Below are 12272 nucleotides of genomic sequence, written 5' to 3'. Positions count from 1 at the left end.
TTTGTTCATGAAGAGTGCAGGGTAAGTCTTCAATTACTTCCGAAGAAGTTACTGAGAAACTCCCAACAAGCATACTAAAAAGAGCTCGGACTCATCAGAGCCAAGCTCTGTAAAAGTTTTTATTGCATCTTCACACAAATTAGCTATATTGACTTTGAACCAACCATACCGTCGTAGTAACAAAAAGGCAAAAAATTAATTTATTTCTAAAAAATTTGAAACAGCTGTTGGCTAATTCGAATAATAATGAAATAATGAAAACGAAATTAATAAAAGTAAATTGAGAACATTAGCAATTTAGATTACCACAATTAAGGGATGTGGCTAACCTCTTCAACTGGGAGGTGACAGACCGCCTATAGACCTGGTAGCAAAGAAGATAGCGTTAACAACTTCAACCAGGCTCGTTGCCTCGGGGCAGCTTGAGCGCCGACAATACGGCCGTAGTAGTATAGCGTCATCAACCACAAGACGAACAGACTACCTTGTCCCCCATCTACGCTTCGAAGGCGATCTTAAGGCTGTTAACTTTTATATTGACAGTCAAGCAGCAATTAAGGCAATAATCTCACATACCACAGCATCTAAATGCGTGTTATAGTGTAAGCAGTTTTTGGAGAGAATCGAGACAGGGAGAAGCATACATCTATATTGGGCCCCAGGGCATTTGTGAATAGATGGGAATGAAAAAGCGGACGAACTAGCTAAAAAGGGCGCATCCATTGAAGCCTGCTCCGTAGATGTCCCAAATAGACTGGGCGAGATTAGGCGAAGGCGAGAGGTGCGCATGATCGACCAAGCGGGAAAGGCGTGGGTTCAAGCACGGATCTGTAAATTGTCGAAGATTATGTGTAGGTCTTACAACCTTAGACTAACAAAGTTGGTTCTATCATTAAAAAGAGAGGACGGTAGACTTATGACGGGTATTCTTACTGGACACTGCCTTCTGGCGTCGTGTGTCTTTAATTAGGCTTGGTCAGTGATAGCAGATGTAGGAAGTGCGGGCTGGAGGAGAAAACGATCGAGCACATTCTGTGCTCTTACCCTGCGCTTGCCAGGCTAAGACTCCAGCTATTAGGAGTGATACAGCTATCAGATCTAGATGCAGCAAGTGGCTTAAATCCTAGAAAGCTTCTAGTATTTTCCAATAGGACGGAGTTATCTGCGTGGGAAAAAGGAGGCGAACAATTGGATAATAATTCTTATTTCACGCATTAAACATTTTGAAAAATACAAAATATACACTTACATACAAGTTCGGACAAGACTGCCGGAGACCTCATACCATGCATGAACGTAGCTGAAAAATAACATGATGAAATTTCAAAAGGTCATATAACCAGAGCAATCAGTTGTATGGGATACATATAATATATATACGTCCGGTCTTGACGATTTCTTCTAACAACAATGAATGCCTTATATGTAAGCATAATGTAAAATCTCAAGCTTCTAGCTGTTGAAAGGGGAAAAAATTACGAAAATCTTGGGAGGTATATGCTCTAGTGATCTGAAGGATAGCCATCCACAGAATTTCTTCAAGGTATCTCAAAAATTGAGGGGAGAGTTTGCGTTCAAACTCACAGACGGTTAGATAGATTTACAGCCAGACGGACATGTCAAAGTTAGTTTAGCTTGAAATGGCTGTTCCGTGGGGACGTCACATATACTCTATGAGTTCATAGTGTTACCAAAAGTTTGCTGAACGACAAAACTTAAAAATTCTATCAGAAAAGAGAACCGATGTTAGAAGCTTTTTAAGACCTATGCTACTTGCAGCTTCTAGAACTGATAGCTGAGCTACTCGTAATAATTGGAATCTAAGCCTTGCGAGCACAGACGTGTTCAGTCGTTTCCTCCTTTAACCCACACTTCTTAAATTTTCCATCACTGACAAGGCTTATTTAAAAACATGATATGCCAGAAGGCGGAGTCCGGTCAGAATAGCCATCCATCAGGAGCTTACGGCCCCCTATGAGTTCCACACCTTTCCTGCTTGGTCGATCATTTCAAACTCTCGCCTTCTTTTGAACTCGCCCAATATTATAGGGAAGGTCACTGCTTCGCATGCGCATTTCAAGGTATTCCATTTCAGCATGCATCAATTGCGTCATAACTAGAAAGGCCGTCTTGCTCACAGCAGTCCAACAATATATTTGTCGCCGCATTCGGGGAACTAAATTTCTAATGGAAGCCTTATCTCCAAAAACTCTGTGTAAAGAGATTCTTTCGAAGTTAAAGCGAGGACAGTGATATATGACGTATTATACGTTTTCCAACTAGGGACAGTGTGCACAGAAAGGATCTTTCTCTATCCTGCGCTTATGTAGATATTTCTTGAAACCGCCATGCCCGCTCAATATTTCTGTGTGGTGGAAGTTTAGATCGCCGTGTTTCCGCTCCTGTCATTCCGCTATATTCCGAACCAGCATGAAGGTCCAGCGCCCTTTTCTCGAACTATTGTTCGTGACCTTGCCTTTTCTTGGCATCTTCAGATGGGCGGGCGATTCCGATTCCATACAGATCGGCCATTTCAATAAAGAGGAGATATACCGCGATTTTCCGGGATAAAACATGGATCGCGTCGTCGGACACAGTCCGATAAGCACATTCTATTCGTATAGCAGTAATACGGTGGGCTGATAGTATATCTTTTTGTTTGGCCATTTTTGATCCGTGCCATACTGGTGATGCACATAATATTTTCGAGCTGATTACGTTGCAAAATAGCTGACAGGTAACTTCGCTGGGAGACCGATGTTGTGCATTATTCGTATTAGTGCTCCACTTACTCTAGAAACTTCTTCTACCCCCGCACTGAAGTGCTAAAATAGCTACTAATTATTCTGAGCAGAAAAGCAGGTAGTTTCGTAGCGCTGACATTGTATGCATTCAGTGCGCGGTTTAAAAGCATTTTTATTGTCCAAAGTTATGAGCTCACAGAGCTTCCTTTTATTTTGGTCTCCAGTTGCAGCTCCTCGTGAATAAAGTACTATCCATTCCCTCACTCTCTCATCCACTATGAACTTGCACAGCAACTTACTGTCTAGAATATTTTTTACGTATTTGGTAAAGGGTTTCGCTCGCAAGGTCACCCCTCCTAACTTAAGACTAGACACAGTTAGGGGCCTTATACGTTCCAGTAAACAAGCCCATACTTGCATTGGTGCTGACCCGAAATTAGATGCCAAGGTATGAAAGTATGTATATCCCGAAGCGACCGATCTATCAAAGAACTAATTGTTGAAAGACTCTTTCCAGTTAAGACAGCTGCAACGTCGTCTGCTCACGCCGAAAGTTTGACGGGTACCACATGGAACAGCCTGACCTAAGTATATGGCAGTGGAAAGGATGCCCTGCCATTCCACGTGCCGATTTTGTGGGCTCATGCAGCCCCCACTGCGAAGTAATCTTCCTGCATTAAAGCATGCAGCTGATATATCTTGTAAGAGATGGATGAACTTCAATGAACTATAGAGTGGAACATGGAGGTTACCCTCTCTATAGACATTGTTGGAAGCCCTGGCAATGTGAAAGAAGACTCTTAAGTAATACTTCTTGTATTCCATGGCTTTCTCTATGTTTATAACCACCCTTTGCAGTGCCGCATCTACCGACTTGTCTTACGCATATTGTGTTTTAAATCTACCCAGATCATCATCATGATCATTTCAGTATGCTTATTGATGGATCTATCTCTTTCCTTACAATTTTCGAGATTCGAAACAAACTTAATAAATCATTTAATTTTCATGAAAGTTATAAAAAATTAGTTTACTTCAATGTTTATGAAAAACAAAACCTGATTGCATACACCGCAAATTTAGTTCACCTATACTAATGCATTTATCCATTTCCGTGTAAAAAATGCGGCAGAACCACAATCGAAGATTTTGCCGAGTCACAAAATCTACTTGATATAAATTGTTCCGCCCGCTTTTCAAAATTCACTAAAAAATATTCTCCTAATATTGAACCCTAACTCCGGCGTAATCGTTAAGTCCTAGTAACTTAGGTTCGGCTCCGCATTTTTCTTAAATTATTCGATTAAATTACCTGTAGTCTTTTTTTATTTTCCTCATTTTATGGCCGTTTTTTTTTAATATTTCTTAAAATGGGCTACATAGATATCAAACCGACTAATCCGAACTGTACCTGAAACGGACTAAAGTGGATCAATTATGCCCAAATGCAGACAAAAGAGGCAAACGGAGACCAGTCTCTTTAGGGATTAATCGCACGATTTTTTTCAGCGCTGTTTCCCTTACAAAAATATCAAATTTTTATTAGGATTAGATCTACTGTCGCCATAAAAATTTTTCTCTCCCAGGATTTTTAAGCATTTTACGGGCGACTTAAATCATAAATCATAAATCACGGCCGCCACCGTGGTGTGATGGTAGCGTGCTCCGCCTATCACACCGTATGCCCTGGGTTCAACTCCCGGGAAAAGCAACATCAAAGTTTTAGAAATAAGATTTTTCAATTAGAAGAAAATTTTTCTAAGTGGGGTCGCCCCTCGGCAGTGTCTGGCAAGCGCTCCGATTGTATTTCTGCCATGAAAAGCTCTCAGTGAAAACTCATCTGCCTTGCAGATGCCGTTCGGAGTCGGCATAAAACATGTAGGTCCCGTCCGGCCAATTTGTAGGGAAAAATCAAGAGGAGCACGACGCAAATTGGAAGAGAAGCTCGGCCTTAGATCTCTTCGGAGGTTATCGCGCCTTACATTTATTTTATTTTTTTTTTATTTTAAATCATAAATTTCATACACAGGTATCAACATATGTATATATATCTATTAGAGCAAGTCGAACCAATATTATTGCACATAAACTAACATTTTCGGCACAAATGTATTAGTTATACAAGCACACGTGTAATTACTGTATGCACATTTGTCAAAAGCAAAAGCAACAAAATACAAAAAAAAAAAAAATCGAGAGCCAAGTTAATTTCACTGAAAATGACATATGGGTGGCAGACAAAACTAACACTACATACATAGTGAAAGCTTCAACGCGATGATGAATTAGTAATAGCTAGAGCTAGACACAAAGGTATAAACGTTTATATTAACATAGTGAAGGGTCGATGTATTGGCAGACAACACGTACCTATATGTTGTTATTTTAACATATGTATGTGCGTGTAAAATATTCGAAATATGAATATTTCCATGCATGAGTTATATGAAAAGATGTCATGACGACCGAGTATGAAACATTTAAGGAAGTCTACGGGAACATTATGTACTCAGCCTTTGATTTTCCGCAAAAACTCTACAGTTTGATCAGTAGAATCTGAAACCCTTTGAATTGCATATAAACCAAACGAGATTTGCTTTTTAAGCAGAGAACTTTCTCTCAAATTTAAACTAGGGAAATTAAATATCGAATGCAGGCTAAAAAGGCTTTTAACAGCATTCTACTCATGTGAAACTTTTGACGAGTTTCTGTACATAGATGTCCTTTTTAGTATTTGTGTCAATTAACACTCAAGTAATTTTTTTCTTTATATCTCATCTAATTATTCAATTTGAGAATGCATGAACATTAAAACATAAACAACTTTGTGATATTCCACACGGGGCTGCGCTCTAAATAAACAACTGCGTGGTAAAGGTGTGTAGGTTTTCCGCCACGAATATTGCCATCATATACTTCCTTCTACCGCAAAACGAAACCAATACTAAAATTGTGCCTCCCAACTCAACATTTCTGGCAGACAGTGAAATAGACAAAAGCAATGCGGAGAGTCAGCACAACTAACTGACATTAACAAGGAATGTGGTTTTGGTTTGGGTTGCGGCAGTGGTACTGGCAGTAGCTTTACCACTGACTTTGTGGAAAATATTGCTGTCATTGCGTTGGTTGGCAGTCAACTTGCTTACATATCACTTTGACTACGTACAATTTCAACATTCACGATTTTGTATGTATGTGAGTGTGGTTCTCTGTTCTAATATTTGCCAAAGTCATATAACTTATATGAATATACAGCAGTGAATAGAAAAACAGCAGTGGCAATTTCACCAATTAAATTCTTCGTTCTTTTATATTCGACATTTTAACTTTGAAACTTTGTAAGCCTAAAATCAGAAACGTTTTCGAAAAAATTCGAAACTTCAAAAAAATGTCGAACTTTTTATTCAGTATTTTTTGAGTTTGCAGTTAAGTAGACACATCAATTCCAAACTGTAAAAATTAAGTTATTGGTCTCTCCACACTTGCACTGATTTTTGACAATTTTTTTCCGAAGGGTATTTTAGATTTTTACCCATAAAAAGCATGAAACGTTTTTCTAATATGGAGGAAGTCTGAAAAACCCTTTAGCAAAAAATTTTCGAAAATTAATACAAAAATTTAAAAAACATAGTAAGATAAAATTTCTTACTCAAAAAAATTCAAAATAAAGTTCGAAAGTTTCGTAAAACTTTTTCGAATTCTGAAACAAAAGATTTTAAATAAAAAGTTCGAAGGTTTCACAAATTTTATTGGTATTTCGAATTTTTTCGAGATCGTTTTTGAGATTCGCTTGCATGCTTCCAGTGGCAAAATTGGTAGATTTTTATTTTTTGTTTTCGAAACTACTAAAAATTAAAAAAGGAGACTTGAAGAAATTTGACTGCTATTTTCCTGTTCGCTGCTGTACATATTTACTGCTACAAGCTATACTGCCATTTTAAAATTTTTATAATTTTAATTGTTGGTAGGATTTATGTATATTTTTATTTTTCTCTTTATTTATTAACATTGGATTTAAGCTCGCGGCAAAAGGTTTTGATTGCCAATATTAAGAAATCTCAGACAGCATGTAGGGGAAAAATTCAGACGCAAAGTGTGCAGACATTTACACATACGCTCAAGTAAAGCGAAAAAAGATGTTCAAAGGTCAGTTTAAGTCGCTGAAAATTGCATATAATCCTGCACTTAAAAAAAAGTGTGGGCACTCTATATCAAGATATGCGTATAATGTCAGTATTGGCTCTCTATGGCTCCCAACCAGAGAAAGTGGTTCTGTTTGGCTCCAAACCTGTTTTAAATTGCGTTACCTCCGCCACGGTGTGCACGCTTAAAGCAAGCGGTACATGCAATCGATCAACATTCATTAATTACGCTGTTTTTGTTACGTTGCTTTAATTAAGGCTTATATGAGATTTGTTATTCTTCAGTAGTGAAACAAATTTGGGAGAAAGTTTAAGTTTTAATTCCGAGAAAGCAGTCTAGGGTAATTTTATTGCCGTTGATGTTGTAGGGTCACGTTTTCCAAATTTTCTGTACACTCTTACACTAGGGGAACTAAGTGCATCAGGATTTACATAATAACTGGTCAGTTTGGGGACTTTGTATGTTTTAGAATTTGATCATCATCATCATTTTTTCGTCCATCATCGGGGTGGATTCGGAACTATTTATATATTATTGTGCAACAATTTAAAAAAGAAAACCTGCGGACAACTTCGGGGTTCTTATAGAGACTGTTTCAGGATCATTGGAGCTCTTGCGTGATAATTCTGAAACCTTTTTCCGGAAAAATTCGGGACTTTCTAGGAATTATTTTTGGTTTATATCGGTCTTGTTTTCAGATCATTTTGGTGCTAACTCCCGATCATTTGGAACTTTTTTCGGCTAACTTCCTGATTTTTTTGAGATAGTCAAAGGCATACCCTTTTTCGGAAACAATTCAGGACTTTTTCGTTATAAACTCGTAATTATATCCGGCTCATTTCGGGAAATTTTCAAAATCGTTTTTTAAATCATTTTGGGCTCTACCGGTGCATATTGTGATTTTTTGAGATAACTTAATACGTTCAATTTTCGGAATCAATTCAGGACTATTTGGAGATAAACTCTTAATTATCTCCTGCTTATTTCGAGAAAATTTCACATCATTTTTGAGGTCAATTTGAGCCCGTGTCCACATCGAAATAAATTTTTAGACTATTGCAGGAATATTTCATCATTTTTGATTAGGGAATTCAAAAAAAAATGCTGTCATCGCGACTGTCTTGGGATCACTGAATACCACTGCATGCTAATTTTGGAATTTATCCGGAAAAAATTCGGTCGGAAATATTTTTAGATAATTTTTCGGATCACTACATGACATTTCCAAATTTTTGTTTAACTCTTTTGAGATCACTTCAGGATTTATTTAAAGTTGTTATTGTTTACTATTTCGGTATCACTGGGAGACCACATTAGAATAATTTTGGAAAGTATTTCGGGATAAAATTCGGAACCATCTCGGAATTATTTTCAGATGTTTTCGGGTTTTTTTTTTTTTTTTTTTTTTTTTTGAGATAGTTTTGGGATCATTTCTGGATCATTTTGGATCTATTTCATAACCTTTTTGCGATGTTTTGGAGATGGATTGTTTCCGGGATCAACGCAGGGCTATTTAAGGATAAATTTATAATTAAAAAAAAATAAATGTAAGGCGCGATAACCTCCGAAGAGATCTAAGGCCGAGCTTCTCTTCTAATTTGCGTCGTGCTCCTCTTGATTTTTCCCTACAAATTGGCCGGACGGGACCTACATGTTTTATGCCGACTCCGAACGGCATCTGCAAGGCAGATGAGTTTTCACTGAGAGCTTTTCATGGCAGAAATACAATCGGAGCGCTTGCCAGACACTGCCGAGGGGCGACCCCGCTTAGAAAAATTTTCTTCTAATTGAAAAATCTTATTTCTAAAATTTTGATGTTGCTTTGCCCGGGAGTTGAACCCAGGGCATACGGTGTGATAGGCGGAGCACGCTACCATCACACCACGGTGGCCGCCAATTTATAATTATCTCTGGTTAATTTTGAGATTGACTTAGGACCATATCGGCAACATTTCTTAATAACTTTTTGAGCCAATGTCGAATAACGGACTCAACAAAGGAATCATTTTCAAAACTATTATGGATATATTGTTTTCGTGGTCATACGGAATTATTTCAATATAATTTCGGGATATGAATTATTATTATTCGGGACAAGTTCAAAAATGTCAAGGCTCATTTCGGGATAAATTTAGTATCATTTCAGGATCATTTAAGTTTTTGACCAACTTCAAATCAACCAGTTTAGTATCGGAATCAATTTTTGATTCTGTTCCGGGACTAATTTGGTATTATTTCTGTGCTGTTTCGATATAGTTTCGGGGTAGTTTTGGGATAATTTGCAGATCAAATCGTGACTACATTCAGCTTCGTTTCGGGATAATTTCGGTATCATTCTGGAGCGATTTGGAGAAAATTTTCCAGCTGTAAGCAATTAAGAATAAACGTGCCCGAGATAAGTACAATTGTTTAGAACTGTAAAATATAAATATCCAATTTGATTGCAATCGTAAAGTAAAACAAATATTGTAATCACCTAGGATTTTATTCATATGTGATGATAATTTTTTTTTTACTGTGAAAATTTAAATCTACAATTCTGAGTATTTGTATGCAGCAATGCTTTGTACAATCAATTGCATATATTACACCCATAAAACCATTCATTGTACAATAACGTTTATTTCAATCAATCTCAATAAACAATCTCTAATTTCTTTATTTAAATTCGTTTTACTGAATACCAGATTGTAAGTTGACTGTTAATTGTAATTTTTAGAATCCCAAAAAATCAATCCAGCTTGTTTATAAAACGATTGCAATCACAAAAAAAGGAATCAAATTTTGCTGCAACAGTTGATTGAAAATTGACTGTAGATTGTAAAATTTATAACTACGAAAGCTATCAAACTTTATTGCAAAAGTAATATTCTTTTTTGGCGACCTTTTCATTTAAAGCCACCGTAGTGTGATGGTAGCGTGCTCCGCCTATCACACCGTATGCCCTGGGTTCAACTCCCGGGCAAAGCAACATCAAAATTTTAGAAATAAGATTTTTCAATTAGAAGACAATTTTTTTAAGCGGGGTCGCCCCTCGGCAGTGTCTGGCAAGCGCTCCGATTGTATTTCTGCCATGAAAAGCTCTCAGTGAAAACTCATCTGCCGTGCAGATGCCGTTCGGAGTCGGCATAAAACATGTAGGTCCCGTCCGGCCAATTTGTAGGGAAAAATCAAGAGGAGCACGACGCAAATTGGAAGAGAAGCTCGGCCTTAGATCTCTTCGGAGGTTATAGCGCCTTACATTTATTTATTTTATTTTATTTAAAGATATTGGTTTTATGTGTACCGGCTCGAGATCAATGTATTTAGAAATAAAAACACCAGTGTTTATTTTTCATTCCGATATATTTCAATTACACGTCGGTAACAGTCTTCAAGTACTCCAGTACAAAACTCCACGCCAACGCGAACGGACGTTTAGCTCAAAAATTCCCTTGAAGACGGTTACCGACGTTTAACCGAAATCTATCGGAATGAAAAATAAAAACTGTTGTTTTTATTACTAAATATATTGACCTCGAGCTGGTACACATAAAACCAATATCTTTATTGCAAAAGTTTATTGTAAATTGATTGAAGATTGTAAATCTTACAATCACAAAACAAAAACAATCAAACAAACAGAGCAATCATTGCAAATCAAAATGATTGTAAATTATTACAGCTCTGCAATTTGGCCTATATTATTTTCAAACTATTTCATGTACAAACAAACCTTTTCACGGAACGTTTACGAATCGTGGATATCATTTTAACCTACCATTAAGCTATTATATATATTATAACCTCTGTAGAGGAACATGTGGGTATAAAATATAAAATGTTACTTCAGTTGATCAAACGTTTACCTTTTATTTTAGGAAATTATCACCAACATCAAATGGCTGCTGGAAAGTGATAAGTAGCATCTCCTTCGACTAGTTCAATGGGACATAAAACAAAGAAAACTGTGAAAAAAAATTTAAAAATATAAAGCGCATTTAATTTTAAAGGAAACAAAGATAAACTTAAACTATCACGTGAATATTAAAGATCAATGTGACGATGTATAGAACTGCAAATTTTGTGAAGAATAAAAAAACAATAAATAAGTAAAGTGAGTTTAAAATATATTCCCAAAAATATTTTATGTAAACTTAAATGAAAAGAAAATGTGAAAAATGCAGACAAAAAAAAACATTCCTTAATGCCTAGCATGAGTACGAATATGTGAACACAAACAGGTATTGACTTACTAACACACTTACATATATATACAGATAAATGAACGATGCTTAAACTAAGCGCACGTTGACATTTACTTTGGCTGGAAATCCTCCACCACCACAACTCACAACAAATGCAGCATAAATAAAAATAAAAACAGTTAAAAAAAGAGAGAGATGTCAAAGCAAAACAAAAAATTAAATGTGAAATTGCAAGTATGTAACTAATGAATGTAGTCATGTGTAAAGCTTTGTGCTTGTATGTGTTTGTTTGAGATACAAAAACGACAAAAACTAAACACGAACAAACAAACAAAACAAAAAAAAAACAGAGAAGATGTAAAAGTGTTTAACTCCACAATGGATTTATGGTGATTCCACGGGATTACTGGTTAAATTGTAAAGGATTCAACATGAATTCCATTCAATTTTTTATAGCAGTGCTGTTGGCAACTGTCGGTAAGTGGCTTCTGATGATTTTGCTTTAACAAATTAAAAATACACATGGGTATACATAAATATAAATAAGTATTTCTAATTGTATTGCACTAGCGCAAAAAGCTTGACATTAATAAATAAAGAGTATGATTAGGTTGCGGTTGAAAAAAACCACCCTTATGTATATTTATTGTAAGGTTTTTTGATTATTATAGTATATGGAATGCTTAGAATCATTTTCAGCATTTGATGATAATTCAATGCGATTTTAATATTTATATGATGCACAAAACATTTTATTGATTTTTTTTCAGTTTAAAGTAAGCATATTATAAGGTAATTTGCATAGAAAATGTAACCTTAGATATGTGTCTGTATATATACTCTACTAAAGCACATGATGGCAAGCTTAACCCAATAGTTTCTTCCACAAAGCCGAACTTTCCACATTTGCTATAGAAGCCTTATTATTATCCAAAAGATGAGTTTTGTAAGTATAACCCCATTATATATAACGCAATTATTAAAGACTCGCCTCAGTGGTTAAAAACTCGCTACAAAACGGGCTGTGCGTAATAGCGGAGACACGAACCTCGCTTGGTCATAGTGTATAACATATAGCTGAATCGGATGCGATGAATCGTGGACACACACACTTTTCGGTCATGGAAGTGGAGAATAGTGTAGAGATAAAATGGAGAGACACATTACAGTTGCAACTGGGTATAATGCATACTTAAAT

At 36.4% G+C, this 12272-nt stretch overlaps 1 protein-coding gene across 2 annotated transcripts in view; it reads left to right on the top strand.

Annotated features, from left to right (window-relative positions):
- The window catches only part of beat-Vc (beaten path Vc), a 238310-nt gene that overhangs the window by 12378 nt on the left and 213660 nt on the right, over window positions 1-12272 (top strand). For both annotated transcript variants that reach the window (XM_067763212.1, XM_067763213.1), the window contains exon 2: window positions 10748-11551. In XM_067763212.1, coding sequence (XP_067619313.1) covers window positions 11461-11551 — 91 coding nt within the window. In that variant the 5' untranslated portion in view covers window positions 10748-11460. The remainder of the gene's footprint in view (window positions 1-10747; window positions 11552-12272) is intronic.

Source organism: Eurosta solidaginis, chromosome 1 (assembly GCF_040869045.1).
Source record: "Eurosta solidaginis isolate ZX-2024a chromosome 1, ASM4086904v1, whole genome shotgun sequence".
Classification (NCBI taxonomy): domain Eukaryota; kingdom Metazoa; phylum Arthropoda; class Insecta; order Diptera; family Tephritidae; genus Eurosta; species Eurosta solidaginis.
This window is presented reverse-complemented; position numbering and strand designations above follow the sequence as displayed.